At 40.6% G+C, this 26,206-nt stretch overlaps 1 protein-coding gene across 3 annotated transcripts in view; it reads right to left on the reverse strand.

The window, feature by feature from the left end:
* LOC117514010 (DNA-binding protein SATB1) overlaps positions 1-26,206 on the reverse strand; it is a 122,603-nt gene that overhangs the window by 79,250 nt on the left and 17,147 nt on the right. For 2 of the 3 annotated variants that reach the window (XM_034174293.1, XM_034174292.1), the window contains exons 3-5: positions 22,152-22,328; positions 14,084-14,210; positions 5,209-5,332 (exon numbers count right to left, since the gene is read on the reverse strand). In XM_034174293.1, the coding sequence (XP_034030184.1) occupies positions 5,209-5,332; positions 14,084-14,210; positions 22,152-22,328 (428 nt within the window). The remainder of the gene's footprint in view (positions 1-5,208; positions 5,333-14,083; positions 14,211-22,151; positions 22,329-26,206) is intronic. The other variant, XM_034174294.1, reaches the window with a different exon arrangement.

The raw sequence follows: 26,206 nt of genomic DNA on the forward strand, positions 1-26,206 counted from the left end.
ATAAAAATCCAACTGGGTCTCCTTTAAGACATTGGACCAGAATTATTTTCATTCATACATCTGCATATAGTGTGTAAGCACTGCCTGGAGTTTCATTGAAATCTACCAACTGGTTTCAGGGCTGCATCTCTGAAATCAACATCAGTTGATGCATCAAACAAAAAACTCCAACTATCTCCCATTGAAGATGACAGACCAGAAGTATTTTCCTTCCTTCACATCTTCATATGGTATCCTACCACTATGGGAAGTTTCTATGTAATCTACCAAATGGTTTTGGACAGAGTTCACCTACCCATGCCCTCCATGTATTCCATGTGGAGTACATGCTCCAACCATGGCGGATTGTTTCCCAGTTGTTGACTGGCTGAGCACACCTGACTTCAGACAATGAGACAATGAGCATAGAGTCGAACATACTAGCCAAGTCATTTTTAGGAGCAGAGTTGGTGAACCCTGGATTAGGAGGAGCTGCATTTACAAGAATTATGGACAGATGGAAAGACAGGCTGACTCTTATACACCCTGCCGCAAGCCTATTTTTTAGGAGAATAACAATAAAGTCTGATTTTTTGAGAGAGGCAGAATCAGAAATTTTATTCTAACGATGCTTCTACAACCCCTGGCAAAAATTATGGAATCACCGGCCTCGGAGGATGTTCATTCTGTTGTTTAATTTTGTAGAAAAAAAGCAGATCACAGACATGACACAAAACTAAAGTCATTTCAAATGGCAACTTTCTGGCTTTAAGAAACACTATAAGAAATCAAGAAAAAAAGATTGTGGCAGTCAGTAACGGTTACTTTTTTAGACCAAGCAGAGGAAAAAAATATGGACTCAATCAATTCTGAGGAATAAATTATGGAATCACCCTGTAAATTTCCATCCCCAAAACTAACACCTGCATCAAATCACATCTGCTCGTTGACATTGACCCTATGTCATGAAACTGACCCTATGTGTCTTTTTGCAAGGAATGTTTTCACAGTTTTTGCTCTATGGCAAGATGCATTATCTTCTTGAAAAATGATTTCATCATCCTCAAACATCAGAAAAGTGTCCAAAATATCAACGTAAACTTGTGCATTTATTGATGATGTAATGACAGCCATCTCCCCAGTGCCTTTACCTGACATGCAGCCCCATATCATCAATGACTGTGGAAATTTACATGTTCTCTTCAGGCAGTCATCTTTATAAATCTCATTGGAACGGCACCAAACAAAAGTTCCAGCATCATCACCTTGCCCAATGCAGATTCGAGATTCATCACTGAATATGACTTTCATCCAGTCATCCACAGTCCACGATTGCTTTTCTTTAGCCCATTGTAACCTTGTTTTTTTCTGTTTAGGTGTTAATGATGGCTTTCCTTTAGCTTTTCTGTATGTAAATCAATCAATTTCAATCAATTTTATTTATATAGCGCCAAATCACAACAAACAGTTGCCCCAAGGCGCTTTATATTGTAAGGCAAGGCCATACAATAATTACGTAAAAACCCCAATGGTCAAAATGATCCCATTTCCTTTAGGCGGTTTCTTACAGTTCAGTCACAGACGTTGACTCCAGTTTCCTCCCATTCGTTCCTCATTTGTTTTGTTGTACATTTTCGATTTTTGAGACATATTGCTTTAAGTTTTCTGTCTTGACGCTTTGATGTCTTCCTTGGTCTACCAGTATGTTTGCCTTTAACAACCTTCCCATGTTGTTTGTATTTGGTCCAGAGTTTAGACACAGCTGACTGTGAACAACCAACATCTTTTGCAACATTGCGTGATGATTTACCCTCTTTTAAGAGTTTGATAATCCTCTCCTTTGTTTCAATTGACATCTCTTGTGTTGGAGCCATGATTCATGTCAGTCCACTTGGTGCAACAGCTCTCCAAGGTGTGATCACTCCTTTTTAGATGCAGACTAACAAGCAGATGTGATTTGATGCAGGTGTTAGTTTTGGGGATGAAAATTTACAGGGTGATTCCATAATTTATTCCTCAGAATTGAGTGAGTCCATATTTTTTTTCCTTTGCTTGGTCTAAAAAAGTAACCGTTACTGACTGCCACAATCTTTTTTTTTTGATTTCTTATAGTGTTTCTTAAAGCCAGAAAGTTGCCATTTGAAATTACTTTAGTTTTGTGTCATGTCTGTGATCTGCTTTTTTTCTACAAAATTAAACAACTGAATGAACATCCTCCGAGGCCGGTGATTACATAATTTTTGCCAGGGGTTGTATTAATGTTAAACTCCTATGAATGTCTGAATCGACTCCTCGGGATAAATGATAATGGCATAGAATTCACTAGTTTCTTCATTCCATTTATAGGCCAAACACCCAAAGAAAGATTCCCTGCTTCAACAGCATGAAACTAAATGTTTGACAAGTTCCCAACAAACGCAACATTTCACAAAATAACCCTCCAGCTCCCTCCCCTCCTTGTCCTGCTCCTCTTCGGAGCTCTGTTCAGAGGTGGGCTAATTCTCTTTCAGTCACCGCTGTGATTCTTTCATCTGTTAACCTCTCTTCAGTCTAGGATTACGCTGCAGAATTTCAAGTAGACACTAATCCTATAAAAAGGTGCCAATCTTCTGTGCCCTCCTGCCACGCCCCTTCCCCCTCCTACTCGTTTTTTTTTTTATCTTTTCTTTTTAGGTGACTCAAAATAGACGGAGGGTGGGCCAAGCGTTCTCTGGTTTCTCACCTGTACCGAATCAGGCGCTGACATCGCTGCTCACAGGGCTCAATGCATAGAGAGCGTGGGGGTAATGTGAGCGCTGTAAACGTGAAACCATTTCAGCTTTAAATGAAAACACTGTCTCTGTATGGGTGCAGCCTGCCACATAAAAACCCCACAGAGTAACAGATGTCAAACACCATCGTGGCAGTGATTTCTGAACCTGGTAAATATATGCATGTGGGTCATCCGGTTTGTAAAGCCGCTGACGGCAAAAGCAGCTTTATCCTCCAAAGGCTACTTTGTGACATTAGTCATTTTCAATACAATTATGAACTAAATATATAAATAAACAACAGTGTTTTAATCAGCTACTAATTTGATGATTTTTTTTTTTTTTTGGTCCAAATTTTCAACTTCTTACTTCTGTCTGACAGTAAACTGAAACATCATCTTGGACTTTGGGAAACACTGATCAACCCAAACAACTAATCAAGTAACTGAAGAAAAAAAAAACCTGACGGAAAATGTATAATACAGCTCTAATAATTAAAACAATTGATTAAATAAAAATGAACAATGCAAACACTTTTGAGAAAAAAATCATACACTGTGAAAAAAGGATTTGTTGATTGGACTTCACTTGGTCATCTTCTTGCTTTAACGAAGTTACATAGTACCAGTGGAAATGTCAAATTTTCCCACAATGCTAAAATTTAAGTCAACAAATATCTTTTTTTAATACAGTGTAAGATTTATGTGAGAAAGTTGTCTTCATTTCTTCAGTTTAGTTTTGTTTTGTTTTTTGTGAGAAGCATGTCTTGAGTTAAACATTGCTGCATCTTTATGGAATAATGTTAGCACAATGCCGGCATTCATCGTCATGTGGTTTCAATTCTGGTGAATGGTTTTATATGGTGGTCAGAGAAATAACCCTGTCACCAATCTTGTGGAACTACTGTACTGCTACAGGCTAGCAACCATCTACAGACACAAACCCAGATTAAAATCATACCCAGGACTTTGGAATTTGAGATTATTGCTCAAGGAGAAACAGGAATTTGATCCAGTGCCCCTGCACTGGAACCACGTACCTTAGGGATATTGGGGTAAAATCCTTTCTCAGATTGACACATTAGATGTAAAAATAAAAAAACAAAACCCTAACATCGGGGTGAATGTGAGGCATTACTGTAAAGTACTTTGAGCGTCTGATGGAGATGGAAAAGCGTGATATAAATGCAGACCATTTACTATTTATTGGAAAGGGCAAAAACAAACACCACTTGTCAGGTATCATCTGTAGATATCAAAAATGTTTTAAGACCAACCGGGTGCCATTTTTGATTAAATTCAGGCCATTTTGGACATAAAGTGGAAGCAGAAAGAATATATATTCCCTTAATTATCAGAGCCATTAGTCACCCTCAGCAGGAAGCTGCTATGTGTACAATTGAATTTGACACTCGTATCTACGTGACTGTCGCGCGTGCCTGTGCTCGTTCTCTTCTGAGCAGTCTTCACATATGGACCGTAAACAGGGTGATTACCAGATCGGGCTGGGCTCCGCCTGAACGCCACCCAGGGACTCTTTACATCATCAGTGCACTGCTCATGCCCGGCTGAACACACAAACAGACAAGGGTACAGCAGTCACTCACACACATGCACACGCATGAAAAAAAAAAGGCTCTCCAGGTGACCATACGTTGGCCTCGGAGGAGAGCTACCTCGATATTGCTCCAATTTAAACACATACATAAAATAACACCAACACCTATACACTCTCTCTGTCTCTCTCTCTGTCTCACACACACACATACGTATGTCCTCTGCACTAATTTAAATATCAGAAACACAATGCACACACACACACACACACACACACACACACACACACACACACACACACACACACACACACACACACACACACACACACACCTCCTGCACTGTAACACTCACAAACATTATTGGCCCTTGTGAGAGATATACTGCCGTTTCATTCCATTCACTCCAGAGCTGCCTTCATGATATACTGACTACAGTGCCTGTTAATACAATATCAGTGCGAGTGCTTTCTCTTCAACCTCCCAGCCCGAAGAAAATAAAACACCTATCATGTGACCACATCTCCAGTCTGATGCAATGGCACGACAAGAATGAACTAAACAGGGGGGAAAAAAATAATAATAATTCTGGGGTTTTGCCAGAGTTTATCTCATGATAATGGTTCACTCAACACCGTGGCTGCAGCTTACAAATCTGTGGGGGTTCGAGGTGACAGAAAACAAAATCACGTGCCAAATGTAAGACAATGACCATTGATTTTTGATTGTCTATGCGGATTCTCTTTCCTACTTGATCAAACTCAGGGTATTTGATAAGTAAAGGACAGCACACGGAGATGATGGAGATTGGGGGTGTTTGTTTTGTTGTGCATTGTGCTTGAGAGGAGTGGGGTTGGACTTTTCGTTGCTTTTTTGTTTTTTGTTCTTTTTGTTTTTTTAAATAAGCAGACTGGGCTTCAGCACCTGTGATAAGGGACATTCTTTAGCCAGAGAGCTCTGATTCATGTCTTTGAGTAACTCCTTGAGGGCGTTTCTTACTGTAGAGTGGCTCCATTGCTCGGGCGGCAGGTCCTCCAGCTTAGGACAACTGTGGAGAAACAGGAGACACACGAGGGGAGTGGGTTGGAGTGGTACAACGAGGGTAGAGGGAAAAGGACAGACGGGGAGGGAGAGGGTAAAGAGGGGGTGGGTGGGGTGGAGGGGGAGCATGAGACAAAATTCAGATGAGAGCGAGAGAGAGAGGTAAAGATAGAGAGAGCAAAGAGAGCTGAACATATACGGGCCCCTGCTCGTTTTTCTTGCTGCAAGCGCCCCTCCAAGACAGACAGATTTCATTTGGCGCATCAAGCAGATGCATCTGGAGATTTCTCTCTCCCTCGCCCTGCATCGTTCCCTCTCCCTCTTTCATATTCTCCCTCTCTTTCCCTCTCTCTCCTGATTGTTCTGATTAGTTAATTACTTTATACAACACATCTGCTGGATTGATGCATGAATTATACATCAGCTGCATGTGGCGACTATTATTTCGTGTTACTTCTACCTTCCTGGCTCGTTGTGCTCGGCGAAACAATTTAAGGTGTTTCGAGCTAGATTTCTGCAGCAAACACAAACCAATAACAACAATGACAACAATATGCAGCAAAACCAAAATGGATTTATATTTCAAACGGAATGGCTTCTCTGTGCACTACAGTGGAGAGCTGCAGCGACACAGTTACACACGACTTACCCTCAGGACTCCCTCAGGTTTGAGAACCGAACACACGCAAAGAGTCACTGGAGTACAGCGTGAGACAGACTCAACTGATTTCATATAAGAGTGCATGTTTTATTTGGGATAAACAATTTACATGACTTGTGCCAGACTGAAGCATCTGACTGATCTCATCGCATGTGTCAGAATTTTTTATTTATTTATTTTTTAATTAAAACTCAGAAGAGACAAGACAGATTGTGGGAGGGGTGATGAGTGTAAAAGGTCACCATGCATTAGACAGTTTACTGATGTATCTGTATGTGTGTACACATGCATGTGCCTACCATTCTCTTGGAAACAAGCAGGTTGATAACGTACAAAAGCAGAATTTTTTTTTTTTAAAGGATGCGTGCAATGGCCGAGGCTAACATCTGCTTGGAAGAGAATGCACGCACACACAAATAGTGGATTTTTGCGGAACACCTTAAACTGCTCCAGCAGATAGAAAGCCTCTGGGGAGAAGGATGTGAAAAGGAGGAGGAAGAGAGAGAGAGAGAGAGAGAGAGAGAGAGAGAGAGAGAGAGAGAGAGAGAGAGAGAGAGAGAGGCAGTAAAGAAAGACAGCTATCCATGTGTTCATGGCTGGCATGGCGGAAATAAATACAACCTTCTGTCATCTGGCTGGTGGACATGTGCACTTTGGTCGGTACATGTGTGATTCAGCAGTGAAGGTGGGTGGTTGTGGTTTGGGTTGGAGGGGGGTGGACAGAAGGAGAAGGAAGAGAGAGGAAGAGGCAGAGTGAAGTAGAAAAAAAGAAGCACGAACAGCTCTCCAGAGGGTTGCAGAACACTGGGTTAGCGTGCAGCTGGCACAAGCCTTAACACCGGCGCCACTCGGCTGTTTGTGTGCGTGCATTTGTGTGTTTGTGTCTGTGTGCGTGCACACAGGCGTGTACATGCATGTCTCTGAAAGCTTGCACACCATTGCTCTGTGTATAAATATAATGCCTCACACCTAACAGAGTAGTATTACCATACAATATGGTGAGGGAGTGCAGACACCGACTAGCAGTGTGCAGTGTAAAACAAAAGAGCGAGGATTTTGGTTTGTGCTTAATATATGGCATGTAGGTTCAGAAGAAATATACTTCACCTAGAATTGCCAGTGCAGCCAGGTTTATTTTGGGAGCTATTTCAGGTGAACAACCTCGCATTCATCTGCTGCAAAGTAATTTTTAGTCATGCAGACTCCGACTGCCCACCACATTCATATCTTAGTAAAATGGCCAAAAAAGTAATCCTTGATCCTATAACTGTTACTTTAACCCTAACCCAGTTACCTGCATATCAGATAACATCACTATTTCAAATTTAAAGCCACTACAACTTTGCATTTTCATTTGCTGGATTGTTTTATAAGCCAGGATCATATTAGGAATTTACAGTAGAATGTTCATTTCAATATGCTTGTTTTCAAAATAGCTAAATGAGCTATATGAGCTAACAGACTGAGCAAGCCATTCCTGAGATTTATAGCCTTGCATTTTAAGCTATGCAGAGAGGAGAACCTTCCAGAAGGACAACCATCTCTGCAGCAATCCACCAATCAGGCTTGCATGGTAGCTTCACGGAACCCACTCTTTAGTAAAAGGCATACAGCAACCCGCCTGGAGTTTGCCAAAAAGCACCTGAAGGACATGAGAAACAAAATTCTCTGGTCTGATAAGGCAAAGATTGAACTCTCTGGTGTGAATGCCAGGCAACATGTTTGGAAGAAACCAGGTACCGTCTCTACAGTGAAGCATGGTGGTGGCAGCATCATGCTGTGGGGATGTTTTCTGGGGCAGGAACTGAGAGACTAATCAGGATTGACGGAAAGATGAATACAGCAATGTATACAGACATCCTGGAAGAAAACCTGCTCCAGAGCACTCTTGAGCTCAGACTGGGGGACACCTCATCTTTTAGCAGGATAACGACCCTAAGCACACACCCAAGATATCAAAGGAGTGGCTTCAGGACAACTCTGTGAATGTCCATAAGTGGCCCAGCCAGAGCCCAGACCTGAATCCAATTTAAAATCTATGGAGAGATCTGAAAATGGCTGTGCACCAACGCTCCCCATCCAACCTGACAGTCCGCAGACAAACATGGGTATACGTGATACGTGCACACACACACACACCCCCAATAACTCTATGAACCTATATTTTCTGAAGTGTTATAGTGTCATTTATGGAATTGAATGTTAACACTGAAAATTTTAGTATGCACTACCTGTTTTCATACAACAAACAGACAGACCCTTGACCAATTAAGGGTAAGGCAAAAACACCAAAGTTCTTCACTGAGGTATATAAGGTTACAGTTTATGCAAATATTGCTGTAGTTCAGATGCAATAGCACAATAGCAATGCCTAAAATATTCTTAGTGTAAAACCATGTTGAAATGTTGAAGTATTTGAAAATATTACTTCTTTTTAGGAAACAAATAGAGGTACCCCATAATTGTCGGGGGGGGGGGGGTGCATGTATAGCCATGTTGGCCAACAGACTATGATAGAACTTGAGAGGTGCTGCTTGGAGGAATAGGCAAATTGCACAAAGCTAGGTCCACTAAGCTTGTGGCATCATATGAAAAAAGACTTGAGGCTGTAATTGCTGCCAAAGGTGCATCAACAATGTACTGAGCAAAGGGAGTGAATACTTATTGTACATGTGATTTCTCTCTTTTTTATTTTTAATACATTTGAAAAATAATTTACTTTTTTCATGTTGTCATTATGGGGTGTTGTGAGCAGAATTTTGAGGGAAAAAATGAATTTAATCCATTTGGGAATAAGGCTGTAACATAACAAAATGGGGAAAAAGTGAAGCGCTGTGAATACTTTCTGGATGCACCGTATTACGACAGCAAAAAAGTCAAATGAGACTTGGGTTTCTTCCAGGTGCTCCGGCTTCCTGCCACCTGGAGTTTCTTGAAATGGAAATTCTAAAATTGACTATAGGTGTGAATGGGAGTGTGACTGAATCCGTCTGTCCTTACGTATGTTGGCCCTGCAATAGACTGGCTTCTTGTCCGGGGTGTACCTGTTTCTTGGCCAATGGCCTCTGGGATAGGCTCCAGTGCGTATGAGCTTTAACTGGACTAATAAATGACTGACTGTATTGTAACATGTTAGTTCTACCCAGTTTTTTTTTCTCAAGAGACTACAAACTATTGATGTTTCTTTTTTACAATAGTTCATGTTGTTGTGAGTCAGGACATTTGTTAGCCAGCAGAGATCAATATTAGGATTTCCCCCAAGTTTTATGCCGGTTGCCCTTCCTGACATGGAGAAATATGGAGCTCCTGGTGTTCGTAAGCTGTTGCTCACCAAAATACTAATCAGGACCCTCTCTGCTTTAATTTCTGGAATCTGACTGGATCAGGTGTGCACAGAGAGGCGGGCTGCATTAATATGACATACAGAATTTGAGACAATTTGCTTACATCATCTCAAACATGAACAACATCAATAAAAATTAACAATAAGCAGCAGTCTAAATTCACTGTTCATATTTGATCAAAGATGAACACTGTATGAGAAACCTTTCAGGGAATTCACACCTGCCTCTGGGTAGACAGTGTGTGCCATCAGAGTGAGAGTTGAAAGCAGAGATGGGCGATACAGACTTAAAACTATATCTGATACAGCTGCAATCACTCCTTTCCACTGATTCATATTTCATCCATCATGATAACTCACCATTTTCTTCCAAAATATTAATCTAAAAGCACATCCACATTTGTGAACCCCTGTCACTGCCACTGGCAGAGGAGGCGACCATTAACACAACAAAGCCAATTACAAAAGTTGCTGGGGGAGGTGATGGTCTAGTGGTTAAGGTGTTGGGCTTGAGACCAGACGATCCTTGGTTCAAATCCCCGCCTGACTGGAAAATCACTAAGGGCCCTTGGGCAAGGTCTTTAATCCCCTATTGCTCCCGGTGTGTAGTGAGCTCCTTGTATGGCAACACCCTGACATCAGGGTGAATGTGAGGCATAACTGTAAAGCACTTTGAGCGTCTGATGCAGATGGAAAAGCGCTATATAAATGCAGTCCATTTTGCTGTTTTATATGAATAAGTAAGATTTCATGGATGGGATGTGCAATAAATAATGACGCTGCCTACAATTACTTTAAATCTGTACAGAGTGATGTTTTATGAGATGCTGTAATTTACGCAAAATCAATCAACCTTAATGCTGACAAAATATTGAAGGTGGTCTGGCATGACATTCAAAGGATTTTAAAAAGCAAAACAAATAACACTATAGGCACAGTAAATTTATCCATCAGGAATGATAACAGATGTAATCCAATTCCAAAATATTTAATGAAAAAGAAGAGCATCTTTTACATAAAAATTAAGTTCTGAGTTACATAGTTGAATTGTTAACATCCCTATCAGCAAGTCTTTATGTTTAATGAACAGGTTTGATCAGTATTTCTTGGTCTATCATAAATATTTCAAAGTGTAAAAACATTGGTTACTTACTTACTGAATGAAAAGAATTCAGAATGAAATATAGCTATATCTCTAAATGTATTAAATAAATGAGATATTTTAATGTGTGTGGGTGTTGGTGTGCTTTAAGTTTTACAATGTGCTTTAGACCCGTATTTGTCCATATTTTCAGACTGGGATAGATGTCCAGTTGAGTATCAATCAATCAATCAATCAACTTTTTTCTTATATAGCGCCAAATCACAACAAACAGTTGCCCCAAGGCGCTCCATATTGTAAGGCAAGGCCATACAATGATTATAAAAAACCCCAACGGTCAAAACGACCCCCTATGAGCAAGCACTTGGCAACAGTGGGAAGGAAAAACTCCCTTTTAACAGGAAGAAACCTCCAGCAGAACCAGGCTCAGGGAGGGACAATCTTCTGCTGAGACTGGTTGGGGCTGAGGGAAAAAACCAGGAAAAAGACATGCCGTGAAGGGGGGCAGAGATCGATCACTAATGATTAAATGCAGAGTGATGCATACGGAGCAAAAAGAGAAAGAAACAGTGCATCATGGGAACCCCCCCACAATCTACGTCTAAAGCAGCATAACCAAGGGATGGTCCAGGGTCACCCGATCCAGCCCTAACTATAAGCCTTAGCGAAAAGGAAAGTTTTAAGCCTAATCTTAAAAGTAGAGAGGGTATCTGTCTCCCTGATCTGAATTGGGAGCTGGTTCCACAGGAGAGGAGCCTGAAAGCTGAAGGCTCTGCCTCCCATTCTACTCTTACAAACCCTAGGAACTACAAGTAAGCCCGCAGTCTGAGAGCGAAGCGCTCTAATGGGGTAATATGGTACTATGAGGTCCCTAAGATAAGATGGGACCTGATTATTCAAAACCTTATAAGTAAGAAGAAGAATTTTAAATTCTATTCTAGAATTAACAGGAAGCCAATGAAGCGAGGCCAACACGGGTGAGATATGCTCTCTCCTGCTAGTCCCCGTCAGTACTCTAGCTGCAGCATTCTGAACCAACTGAAGGCTTTTTAGGGAACTTTTAGGACAACCTGATAATAATGAATTACAATAGTCCAGCCTAGAGGAAATAAATGCATGAATTAGTTTTTCAGCATCACTCTGAGACAAGACCTTTCTGATTTTAGAGATATTGCGTAAATGCAAAAAGGCAGTCCTACATATTTGTTTAATATGCGCTTTGAATGACATATCCTGATCAAAAATGACTCCAAGATTTCTCACAGTATTACTAGAGATCAGGGAAATGCCATCCAGAGTAACGATCTGGTTAGACACCATGCTTCTAAGATTTGTGGGGCCAAGTACAATAACTTCAGTTTTATCTGAGTTTAAAAGCAGGAAATTAGAGGTCATCCATGTCTTATGTCTGTAAGACAATCCTGCAGTTTAGCTAATTGGTGTGTATCCTCTGGCTTCATGGATAGATAAAGCTGGGTATCATCTGCGTAACAATGAAAATTTAAGCAATACCGTCTAATAATACTGCCTAAGGGAAGCATGTATAAAGTGAATAAAATTGGTCCTAGCACAGAACCTTGTGGAACTCCATAATTAACTTTAGTCTGTGAAGAAGATTCCCCATTTACATGAACAAACTGTAATCTATTAGACAAATATGATTCAAACCACCGCAGCGCAGTGCCTTTATACCTATGACATGCTCTAATCTCTGTAATAAAATTTTATGGTCAACAGTATCAAAAGCAGCACTGAGGTCCAACAGAACAAGCACAGAGATAAGTCCACTGTCCGAAGCCATAAGAAGATCATTTGTAACCTTCACTAATGCTGTTTCTGTACTATGATGAATTCTAAAACCTGACTGAAACTCTTCAAATAGACCATTCCTCTGCAGATGATCAGTTAGCTGTTTTACAACTACCCTCTCAAGAATCTTTGAGAGAAAAGGAAGGTTGGAAATTGGCCTATAATTAGCTAAGATAGCTGGGTCAAGTGATGGCTTTTTAAGTAATGGTTTAATTACTGCCACCTTAAAGGCCTGTGGTACATAACCAACTAACAAAGATAGATTGATCATATTTAAGATTGAAGCATTAAATAATGGTAGGACTTCCTTGAGCAGCCTGGCAGGAATGGGGTCCAATAAACATGCCGATGGTTTGGACGAAGCAACCAATGAAAATAACTCAGACAGAACAACCGGAGAGAAAGAGTCTAACCAAATACCGGCATCACTGAAAGCAGCCAAAGATAACGATACATCTTTGGGATGGTTATGAGTAATTTTTTCTCTAATAGTCAAAATTTTGTTAGCAAAGAAAGTCATGAAGTCATTACTAGTTAAAGTTAATGGAATACTCAGCTCAATAGAGCTCTGACTCTTTGTCAGCTTAGCTACAGTGCTGAAAAGAAACCTGAGGTTATTCTTATTTTCTTCAATTAGTGATGAGTAGAAAGATGTCCTAGCTTTACGGAGGGCTTTTTTATAGAGCAACAAACTCTTTTTCCAGGCTAAGTGAAGATCTTCTAAATTAGTGAGACGCCATTTCCTCTCCAACTTACGGGTTATCTGCTTTAAGCTACGAGTTTGTGAGTTATACCACGGAGTCAGACACTTCTGATTTAAAGCTCTCTTTTTCAGAGGAGCTACAGCATCCAAAGTTGTCTTCAAAGAGGATGTAAAACTATTGACGAGATACTCTAACTCCCTTACAGAGTTTAGGTAGCTACTCTGCTCTGTGTTGGTATATGACATTAGAGAACATAACGAAGGAATCATATCCTTAAACCTAGTTACAGCGCTTTCTGAAAGACCTCTAGTGTAATGAAACTTATTCCCCACTGCAGGGTAGTCCATCAGGGTAAATGTAAATGTTATTAAAAAATGATCAGACAGAAGGGAGTTTTCAGGGAATACTGTTAAGTCTTCTATTTCCATACCATAAGTCAGAACAAGATCTAAGATATGATTAAAGTGGTGGGTGGACTCATTTACTTTTTGAGCAAAGCCGATAGAGTCTAATAATAGATTAAATGCAGTGTTGAGGCTGTCATTCTCAGCATCTGTGTGGATATTAAAATCGCCCACTATAATTATCTTATCTGAGCTAAGCACTAAGTCAGACAAAAGGTCTGAAAATTCACAGAGAAACTCACAGTAACGACCAGGTGGACGATAGATAATAACAAATAAAACTGGTTTTTGGGACTTCCAATTTGGATGGACAAGACTAAGAGACAAGCTTTCAAATGAATTAAAGCTCTGTCTAGGTTTTTGATTAATTAATAAGCTGGAATGGAAGATTGCTGCTAATCCTCCGCCACGGCCCGTGCTACGAGCATTCTGACAGTTAGTGTGACTCGGGGGTGTTGACTCATTTAAACTAACATATTCATCCTGCTGTAACCAGGTTTCTGTTAGGCAGAATAAATCAATACGTTGATCAATTATTATATCATTTACCAACAGGGACTTAGAAGAGAGAGACCTAATGTTTAATAGACCACATTTAACTGTTTTAGTCTGTGGTGCAGTTGAAGGTGCTATATTATTTTTTCTTTTTGAATTTTTATGCTTAAATAGATTTTTGTATGTGCCTCACATCAGGAAATGCGACTGTGTACAAACATTTATGTGTGTTCTTCTAACCTGTGCAGCTGGATCTTAAGCGTGACAACATGGTAGACGTCCTGCAGCATGTCAGCCACTGTGGCATCTGGTGCATCTGTCACATATGACAGTGGGACAGGATTCCACTTCCCCACCTGAATCATACCTGGATGATGCAAAATGGGCACAAACAGACACAGAAGCACACAAACATGGCAAAAAAAAAAAAAAATAAGGTGATGAATATGTGCACACACAGGCAGACAGACACACGAAGAAACACACAGAAAAAAGAAGAATACATCAGCAAAAAGTTGATATTTGCATCTGAGCCACAGAAGTTCTCAGGTTTATTTTTAAAAAAGAACACATGCACAGTACAATAAACACACACCCCCATTCTAGACACACTGTGGTGGCATAGACTCTTCATACTAGCTGTACATACAAGTTACAGACTAGGGCTTTCAGTTGATGCTGCGGGTGACAGGATTTCTGCCTATTAAGGACATGATTTTCAGATCATTAAAAAAAGGGATTGGTAGCCCAGTGCACTAACATACCATAGAATCGTGCAGAACTCAAAGTCAAGTCATGTCAGATGTGGGAGCATGCATTGGTGTTGCGCTTTTCTGCATCCACAACACCAACGAACCACCTTGGGTCCTGGATGGCGACCACCCAGAAAGACAATAGGTCAATTTCCAGATCTTAAAAATAACCATGTATCTGCTGCAGCCAGGGGAAACATGGGCATCCCCTTGGCCTTCTCCAGCTACTGGTGTCCTTAACACCCTGCATGCTGGATAGTGCACAGAGACATGGGTGACATGGCCAAAATGTCACAGCTGAGGCTCCCTCACAATGCAAATGACACTCGTCATCTTAGACTGTCTTCATAACCGTTTGTTCAATTCAAAGTCATTCCAGCAGTACCAAAGGATCCTTTAAACACGCCTAGAACCAAGACATCCAGTCGTCGCCTTAGGTCACTGGTTAGCGTCCAGGTCTTAGTTGTACAACCATAAAGCAAGACAGGCATCACCAAGACCCTAAGAACTTGGTCCATCATTTCCCTGCAAAATAACTGCATCACCAAACACCTCTGTCCAGTGACCTCATGACTCCATAAGCTCTTCCCAGGTGCCTCTCGATCTCAAAGGCCGAGGACCCAGAGACATGGATATCACTGCTGAGATAAGTGAATGTCTCAACAAGTTCAACTCTTTTATCACATAAAGATACAATTGTAATGGCTGAGTCCAGGAAGTCATTAAATGACTGAATCTTAGTCTCGAACCAGGACAATCTCAACCCCAAACACTCTGATTCCTCAATCATCTTCTCAAGTGCTGCAATCAGAGTATCCATTGATTCAGCAAAGATCACAGCATCATCCATGAAAACAAGGTCAGTAAACCTTTCCTCACCAACAAAAGCACCTAAGTCACTGGTTTCTACAACCCTACCCAGCACCCAGTACACACAAGCATTGAACAGTATGGGAGTGAAAAGCCACCTTTGACAAGCACCAGTTTTTACTGGGAAAAACTCAAGAGTCTCTGTCTCCATTCCACACAGCACTCAGTGAACACAGTATCTGTGTTTAAGATGGCTATGATGTACAGTAGCTTCTTGGGGACACAAATTCTCAGGCTGTCCCAGAGACCACTCCAATCAACTGAATCAAACGCTTTGCAAAAATCAACATAGGTTGCAAAGAAGCGCTGCAATATTCATGCTTGCATTTTGAGTACTCACAGGGCTAAAATGCATTCAGTAATGGACTTCTTGGGTGTGACGCCAGACTGTTCCAGTTGCTGAGCAGCAAGTAGTTGAAACTGAATCCTATTAAGAATTATCCTTACAAGCACCTTCCCTGGCACAGTGGGAAGTGTGATACCATACAGTTGTTATAATCCATACGATCACCCTTTTCTTCCCAGACTGGGACAACAAGATCTTTCTTCCAATCTGTGGGGATGATAGTTCACCCTTTTCTTCCCAGACTGGGACAACAAGATCTTTCTTCCAATCTGTGGGGATGATAGTTGTCTCCCAGATTGAAACAAAAATTGTTTGCAATGCCAGCAGAAGGACATCTGCACTCGGCTGGAGGAGCTCAGCTCCAATGCCACAAATCCCCAGAGCTTTCCCCGACCTCACACTCAAAAAAAACTGATGCACTGGATGAACTCAATTTAATTATAAGCAAGATTTCCATCTAATAAATATATGTAGCACCAACTCAAATAACGTGCATCCATGCAAGATAATTTAATTTAGTTAGGACTACATATATTTATTAGATGAAAATCCTCCCCATAATTGAATTGAGTTCATCCAATGAGTCATTTATTTGAGTGATATACTCAAAAAAAAAAAACTGTCTCATTGGGTTGGATTCCACTTAATAAATATATGTAGACCCAACTAAATTAAATTACATGATCTTGCATGGATGCGTTTTATCTGAGTTGGGGCTACATATATTTATTAGATGAAAATCCTGCACATAAATGAATTGAGTTCATCCAAAGAGCCATTTTTTGAGTGCAGTTGTTTCACAAAGATTTAGTGGTTCATAATTGACTGGAGAATCAGCCCTAAGACCCCTGGCACCAGAAATGACTAACATTCCAACAGGAGGATGACTCTTATACAACTGCTCAAAGTAAATGGCCCAATGTGACAGTACAGCAGAGGCATCTGTCAGGGCTGAACTGTTCTCTGCCATAATTGCCGTGGGACGAGGTGCAGGTCTGGAGGAACAAAGTACTTTAATTCCACTGTAAGCAGGTCGAGGGTCACTGGACCACAGATGGTGCGTCACATAATCACAGATTCCTCTAACAAACACCTCCTTGTACACTCTCAGCATCATCACAGCCCACTCAAAACTTAGAACTCAAAACTATGGCCAAATCTTTGAGTCAGTGTCGATTCTTTTTAACTAATCACGAGTGTGCGTGTGAAATATAACGCAATGCTGAAATATACCCTCGACCGTATGAGCATTGGGTTCTTCTAATTTTCAATTATTTAATTGGTATCCCAGTGCAAGTATATATACACACATATATATATATATATATATATATATATATATATATATATTATACATGTTCTTGTTATTTACATTAATTATTAAGACCCTATTGTGTTATTTACAATTTGTACATGTTCAATCAAGCCGCTCTATTTTGTTGGTGCAGCAGATAATAGAATATTTACAGAGGAATCCTGCAAATGGTGATAGAAGCACCAAATTTGGCACAAATCACCTTAGACATTACTCTTTTGAAAACACAATTGGCCACTGGAATTTTCAGTAGGCAGGCAGGTAGGGTCAACTGTAGTCGTGGGCACAGTTCCACTAATCCGCTATACGCTAATTAGGGAAGCTAACTTTTTTGTTAGTGGACCAATTAACTTACGGTAAATTTAGTTCCAATAAGATTTAGATATAATATATATATATATATATATATATAATATAATTTAGACTGCTAATATGTTTTTGTGGGCATAGTAAATAAAGCTTAACAGTTAAAAACATTTGTAATACCTGAAATTATACATTTTATGTCCTGCCTGTTGCATGTTTTGTAGCAGACAGACAGCTATGAGAGCTGGAGCTCAATCCTCTGCCAGCAGAGGAGACCTGACTACCAAAGAGAAAGGAAGAGAAGAAAAAAGATCACTTATTTTCACAGCCGTACAGTCTTGCAGACATGTCACAGGAGACATGCACAGCACTTATGGTAAAGATATTAAACAAACTAATTACGGACAAGTTATCAAAATTAACGTCACGTCTGTCATTTTTACAAAGTGAAAATATCAGCTATGTGTTTTAAAGTAATGCACAAATTTTGAAGGTTTTAGCATTTACAGACACACATGCCAAAAGGCATTATGGGAAAATTAGTTTTCTGTCATTTTGGTCAGTTATATATATATATATATATATATATATATATATATATATATATATATATATATATATATATATATATATATACACGAGGTCTGTCAATAAAGTAACGGTCCTTTTTATTTTTTCAAAAACTATATGGATTTCATTCATATGTTTTTACGTCAGACATGCTTGAACCCTCGTGCGCATGCGTGAGTTTTTCCACGCCTGTTGGTTACGTCATTCGTCTGTGAGCATGCCTTGGGAAGGAGTGGTCCCGCCCCCTCGTCGGATTTTCATTGTCTGGAAATGGCGGTATGAAAAGGACTTTTTTTTCCATCAGAATTTTTCAAAAGCTGTTAGAGACTGGCACCTGGAAACCATTCGAAAAATTTATCTGGCTTTCGGTGAAAATTTTACGGGCTTCACAGAGAATAAGGACTGTTACTACAGCTTTAAGGACCCCTTTAAGGACGGTCAGCGCGCCGCGCTCTGAGCTGCGACGACGAGGCACAAACCGTTTCGGAGTGTTAGAGGACAAGTTGGGACATGTCCAGCTCTCCACAATTTCTCTTATACTCACTCAACTGGCAAGCACTGAAAGCCAAGATAGGCATGTCCCAACTTGTCCCCTGGCACTACGAAATGGAGGTGTTCCTTTGTCTCGCTTCATCAGCGAATCGGTCGTGACGCGCAAAGCCTCCGCGCGGCTTTCCATGACAAAATCTCTTGTTAAAAGTGAAATCTGCCAGAAAATGACTGATGTCCAGAGCTCTTGTGAAAACCAGAGAAAGAGCATACGACGGTCTCGTATCCACAAAGCCATCCGTTTAGAAATGATCCGGTGGTTTGTGCCTCGTCTTCGCAGCTCGGAGCATAGCACGCCGACCGTCCTTAAAGCAGTCCTTAAAGCTGTAGTAACAGTCCTTATTCTCTGTGAAGCCCATAAAATTTTCACTGAAAGCCACATAAATTTTTTGAATGGTTTCCAGGTGCCAGTCTCTAACAGCTTCTGAAAAAATTCTGATGGAAAAAAAGTCCTTTTCATTCCACCATTTCCAGACAATGAAAAGACGACGAGGGGGTGGGACCACTCCTTCCCAAGGCGTGCTCACAGACGAATGATGTAACCGACAGGCGTGGAAAAACTCACGCATGCGCACGAGGGTTCAAGCATTTATTGACAGACCTCGTATATGTAAAAACCAACACACAAGTTACTGTAAGATGTGTGTTGGTTTTTACAAATAAATATGTATTTGTAAATGTCATTTTTTTTCATTTGTAAAGTGATTCAGCACTTAGTGAATGTGTGACAATTGGTATTCACACTGCCATGAACGCTGCCATCTACTGGATGGAGTGTGAATACCAAAATGAATGGGAAAATTAATGTAATTGCCTTGATAAGGGACTCATAAAAATGTAACATTTTCAAAACATACAGATACACTGTATATGACTGAGTTCTATCCGAATATCATGTAAACAGTGACACTCTGGACAGAGAAACCAGAATCCAGCAATTCAAGGTCCCAGACATTTTTGGAAAGTCAAAGATCAGTGAGCCATTTTCACCAGATCCATGAGAACTGAGAGAGTCTTCATAACTGAACCTGCCAGTGCCTGTGGTCACACCAAAATCACCTATGACCAGAAAACTGTAACCTCATGGGTAGTCACCAAATGAACCGACTACTGTAGTAAAAAGCAGCAGATATGCTGCCTTCAATCAATCAATCAATTTTTTTTTATATAGCGCCAAATCACAACAAACAGTTGCCCCAAGGCGCTTTATATTGTAAGGCAAGGCCATACAATAATTATGTAAAACCCCAACGGTCAAAACGACCCCCTGTGAGCAAGCACTTGGCTACAGTGGGAAGGAAAAACTCCCTTTTAACAGGAAGAAACCTCCAGCAGAACCAGGCTCAGGGAGGGGCAGTCTTCTGCTGGGACTGGTTGGGGCTGAGGGAGAGAACCAGGAAAAAGACATGCTGTGGAGGGGAGCAGAGATCGATCACTAATGATTAAATGCAGAGTGGTGCATACAGAGCAAAAAGAGAAAGAAACAGTGCATCATGGGAACCCCCCAGCAGTCTACGTCTATAGCAGCATAACTAAGGGATGGTTCAGGGTCACCTGATCCAGCCCTAACTATAAGCTTTAGCAAAAAGGAAAGTTTTAAGCCTAATCTTAAAAGTAGAGAGGGTGTCTGTCTCCCTGATCTGAATTGGGAGCTGGTTCCACAGGAGAGGAGCCTGAAAGCTGAAGGCTCTGCCTCCCATTCTACTCTTACAAACCCTAGGAACTACAAGTAAGCCTGCAGTCTGAGAGCGAAGCGCTCTATTGGGGTGATATGGTACTACGAGGTCCCTAAGATAAGATGGGACCTGATTATTCAAAACCTTATAAGTAAGAAGAAGAATTTTAAATTCTATTCTAGAATTAACAGGAAGCCAATGAAGAGAGGCCAATATGGGTGAGATATGCTCTCTCCTTCTAGTCCCCGTCAGCACTCTAGCTGCAGCATTTTGAATTAACTGAAGGCTTTTTAGGGAACTTTTAGGACAACCTGATAATAATGAATTACAATAGTCCAGCCTAGAGGAAATAAATGCATGAATTAGTTTTTCAGCATCACTCTGAGACAAGACCTTTCTGATTTTAGAGATATTGCGTAAATGCAAAAAAGCAGTCCTACATATTTGTTTAATATGCACTTTGAATGACATATCCTGATCAAAAATGACTCCAAGATTTCTCACAGTATTACTAGAGGTCAGGGTAATGCCATCCAGAGTAAGGATCTGGTTAGACACCATGTTTCTAAGATTTGTGGGGCCAAGTACAATAACTTCAGTTTTATCTGAGTTTAAAAGCAGGAAATTAGAGGTCATCCATGTCTTTATGTCTGTAAGACAATCCTGCAGTTTAGCTAATTGGTGTGTGTCCTCTGGCTTCATGGATAGATAAAGCTGGGTATCATCTGCGTAACAATGAAAATTTAAGCAATACCGTCTAATAATACTGCCTAAGGGAAGCATATATAAAGTGAATAAAATTGGTCCTAGCACAGAACCTTGTGGAACTCCATAATTAACTTTAGTCTGTGAAGAAGATTCCCCATTTACATGAACAAATTGTAATCTATTAGACAAATATGATTCAAACCACCGCAGCGCAGTGCCTTTAATACCTATGGCATGCTCTAATCTCTGTAATAAAATTTTATGGTCAACAGTATCAAAAGCAGCACTGAGGTCTAACAGAACAAGCACAGAGATGAGTCCACTGTCCGAGGCCATAAGAAGATCATTTGTAACCTTCACTAATGCTGTTTCTGTACTATGATGAATTCTAAAACCTGACTGAAACTCTTCAAATAGACCATTCCTCTGCAGATGATCAGTTAGCTGTTTTACAACTACCCTTTCAAGAATTTTTGAGAGAAAAGGAAGGTTGGAGATTGGCCTATAATTAGCTAAGATAGCTGGGTCAAGTGATGGCTTTTTAAGTAATGGTTTAATTACTGCCACCTGAGAGCAGTTGAAGCATACAGTTGTGCTCAAATGTTTACATACCCTGACAGAATTTTTTGCTTTTTTTGGCCATTTTTAAGAGAATATGAATGACAACACAAAAACTTTTTTTCACTCATGGTTAATGGTTGGGTGAAGCCATTTATTGTGAAACGACTGTTTCCTCTTTTTAAATCAAAATGACAAGAGAACTACCCAAATGACTCTGATCCAAAGTTTACATACCCCTGTTCTTAATACTGTGTATTGCCCCTTTAACATCAACAACAACTTTGAGTCTTTTGTGGTAGTTTTGGATGAGGCTCTCTGATGGTATAGCTGCCACTGAATGTGTCTTGGACTTTATTTACATTAATTACAAAGACATACAAACAGTATGGTACTTTATGGTAAATCTGCATAGAGTAGACAGTTCTCAAAAACTGAGTAAATGTGCATTTAAATTCGATTGTGCCACATCACAAGTCCTGGCAATATAAGTATTGCACACATGCACATCGCGATGGCGATGCTCAAATGATATATTGTGTAGCCCTACTGCCTGTGAGAAAATGCTTTAAATATAAAATTAACAAGCGACAAATGAACATGCATTGTGTCAAATCATGCCAGAAAATACTTATGGTCGGGGAATATTGTTAGTTACCTTTAGCCTGCGCAGCTGAGCTGTGGGAGTAGCCGAGCGACAGCAGAGCCATCTCAATGAGCTGGTTGAAGAGCATGTCCTTACGCACCAGGACGAACTCAGCGTGTTCCTCCTTGCTGTCAAAATCCATGGGATTCTCGTAGTGCTCGACCACACAGAACACAGGCAGCATGTTGCCTGGAAACATCGCACAGAGACACACAGCACAGTGAGGATGGAGGGTTCAGTTATCTATACAGAAAAATTTGACCTACAAAACTCTGTAATAGCAGAGAGACAAGATTATTATTACAGTGCAGATAATAAAGTTACAGCGCAGCAGACCATCAGGAAATTATTGGAGAGTGACTGGATTGTTGCCGAGTGTAGGTTCTGGAAAGAAATTTTCTAAAGAGTGCTTTTGGGCCGTAAGGATATTTCTCAACATTTACAGGGCCATTTCCATCTAAACTGTCACCTTTAATCTGTCTGAGGGCCAAAATACTCACATTCATGTGATGAATGCAGCTCTCCACAGGTGAACAATAGCCTGCAAGATTTTCCTCCCAAGTTTTCAGAACAGCTTTGCACACTTGTAATCCCAGAATATGATTCTGCTCATCTCTCTCTCTCTCTCTCTCTCTCTCTTTAAATGGGAGGGGTTGAGAGAGAGTGAGAGAAAGTACAAAATATTTTGTGTGGATACGACTAAAACGTGGTGCCAAGATAAACACTGCTGGCATGGTATAGAGATCGCAGCAGCACCTCTTTCTGCCTGAAAACCCAAAATAATCTTTCCATATAGCTAAGATTCAAATCCTAAAGCACCACTGCACCCTGTGGTTTACTGCTCTGTCAACAGTAGCTCTGCTGTTAGGAGGAATGAGCAATCCTTGTTCAAAATCTGTGGAACCCCTTGTGTAAATATCACCTACTATGCCTTTTCTTTCTTTTTTTTCGGTGGCTAAAATAACACTCTGAAATTTAAGGACATTTGAGAGCATGGGGAGAACTTGACCTTTTAAAGTCGGTGTCTGCATGAAAATAACAGCAATGTGTCATTTGCACCGCTAGCAGCTTTGGCAAAGCAACGTGCCGAACAACACTGTGAAGTGGTTATTGTTCTTAGTAAATGTACAACTACATGGTACAGCTGATCAGCTAATCACTTCAAAATGAAAACTTCATCTGGAGTCGTGGAATATTCAGAACTCTAACAGCTGTCATGTTAATTAGGCTATAGCTTACTTTAATAATTAGTATTGTAATAATATCAACCAATGTGCAGACATCGACAAATTGTGCACAACAGATGCTTGGGCTCACTGAAGTTTAGAAATGTTTAAGACGATGTCAGCCCCATCTGAAGTGTTTCTGCAGAAGAAGAGAAGAGGTGCAATGAACAATGGTGGCATCGTTAAGACAGCGATTCGCTTTTAAGACAGTTACAGAGATTGTATGACACGAGCGATGGAAATACTTGAAGCCATCACATATGCAATATTTAGACTAATATTGTTTCAAATATATGGATCTCCTAGAGGGGTAAATTAACACTTTATTTGGACCTAACCAAGGGGAGAACCTGCTAAACACTTGGAATTAAAATTGCTTCATTATCTCACTAGTACATTCATAATTGTGAGAAAAGTTCCTTTTTGTTGGTCCTAAGGTAACACAGATGTGAATTTGCCTTGGAGAAGGTCTGAATAACATCATGGTTATGCATAGAGTTGCACTGTGCTGCCTATCTAGTACACAGGAAAGGCTGCACATGTTGTGCGCAAGGGGAAAGCTTGGCCCACCTCTTCTTCTGTGGTTTTGAAGCTTCACTGCCAACAAAGTTTAGTAGAGTTCAGCAGGATGAATAAAATCTAGCAATGCAGGTATATACTGAAGAAAAAACCTAAAAGGATTTTTCACCAGACTGGTGTAGGGTAGCATACAATTGTGAGGCGTGGTGTACAGTAGCAGAGTGTTGCGTAGAATTGCGCAGAGCACTGCGTCCAGTGCTCTATGCCAAAAGCCCGTGAAAAAATTAAACATGTTGACTGGCAAAAAAAATGAAACATGTTTAATTTTTTGCATCCATTTCATGGACCCCTTTGCATCCCTCAGAGTATTGCCACGGAGGGCTGCATATGCTCGGCGTAGTTGGTACAACGCATTACGCAACTGTATGTTGGCCCGATGTGAAAGGAGCTTTACAATACAACAGTTTGTGCTGTTACGCTATGAACAATATCTTTAGTCAGCTGTGAAAATGTTCACTGTCAGATATGAGATACCATCTTGCACCATTCTCACTTTCATGGATATGCATCCCAGAAGATCATGACATATAGCTGAGACAAACTGGCAAGTGAAGACACCTGTTGCCTATGTAAGTAAACTGTTGTGCAGTTTGATGACGTACCGAGCCAGACATGTACCTTTTGATGTGTAAATACAACTACAGCAAACATCCATAGTATAACATTAACACAACCTTGGTGCTTTTGATGTTACAGTATGTACAAGAACACTGCAGGCTTCATGAAAATGCATGGATTTAGCAAAGTATGTCAAAGTTCATGACAGAGAAAAAAGAATTTTCAAAAATCTTGAAAATTACACCACAACTAAAACAAGATCATGGCACAACGACAGAATCTTCTGAACTAGCACAATGATCGACTTTGTGTCAAGCGAATGGTTACTTAGAGACACTTAGAAGAGGAGCATCACTTGCATTGTGAGGGAATGTCAGGTACAATATTTTGGCCATGAGATGTGTTTCTCTGTGCATGATCCAGTAAAACATGTCCTTCAGTGTTGAGAACCCCAGCAGGTGGAGAACACCAAGGGGACACCTACGTTTCTCCTTGTTGTAGCAGATAGATGGTTAGTTTTGAGAGGTGAGTGTGACTGTGTGGGTGGTTGCCATCCAGCACACAAGACAGGTCCACTGTAGAGTGGTTGCTGTGCAGGATCCAAGATTTTACCTACATGGACTCTCTCCTGGGTTCTCTAAGGTTTTCCAAAGTAGGGACAAGGTTTCAGAACATGACCTTCCGAGATGCATATCGATGAAAGTGAGGAATGGCCTTAATATACCAACACTTACAATTTAATGATTATGTTTGGGTATTATTAAAGAGCAATATGTTACTGCATGTCAGCAAAACTACAAAAATTAAAATTACAAGTCGACTTTCCTGCACCAGATTGGTTTGAAAAAAAAAACCCTCTGGAAACATGCTAATCAGAAGATCATTTTTGCAGCTAAGCAAGATAAGCATTGTGTCTGGCACGCAATTATTTCAACACTATATACACCTCCAAATGAATTTACTGAAAATAATTGTATTTTATATTGCAATAATCATATTGGGGGCTAATCATAATTACCTATTTTCTACAAAATGCTCTGCTTATATGACCAGACGTACTTTCTCAATGTGTATCCACACGGTCATCGCACAGAGAAATCTCTGTACATTTATTGTCCCTGGCAATTAAAATGATTCAGATTCAAATATTTTCCAATCCCAGGCATTCCAGACAATGCACACAGACCTGGCAAAACAATCAATAAGCCGACAGATGCCAGGGAATGTGCTGAAAGAGCTGCTTTTCTCCTCCCCTGATTTTAATAGATAAAGATCTAACAATAAAGACTGCTGTGTAGGTTAATTTGGGGGATCAATACTGGCTTTGTTTCCAGGGAACCCAGAGAGGGCTGCGGTAAATATTGTTTCAGGCTTGGACACAATGCCCACTGTGGGCCCTCGGCAAAGCCTCGGTAGCGGACGCCTCCGTCGGCACGTTTTGCTCGGGAAGAAACTTTAAAAGACAAGGGGAAAAACTAAACGGAGAGAAACATGTTGGGAAGAAAGTGGAAGGAGGGGAAGAACAGAGCAATGAGGGGGCCTGGAGGAGCAGACGTCGTAGGTGGCCAAGAGAAGCAGAGATGATGAAGGTGAAAAATTAGGCACTCTCAGCTGGAGTGTGAAACGTAGATTAAAGGAGCAAATAAGAGAAACGGCTCATCAGAGGACACTCACACAGAAACATTCAAAGAGTTCCAGAGTCCC

This window comes from Thalassophryne amazonica, chromosome 7, assembly GCF_902500255.1.
Source record: "Thalassophryne amazonica chromosome 7, fThaAma1.1, whole genome shotgun sequence".
Taxonomy (NCBI): Eukaryota; Metazoa; Chordata; class Actinopteri; order Batrachoidiformes; family Batrachoididae; genus Thalassophryne; species Thalassophryne amazonica.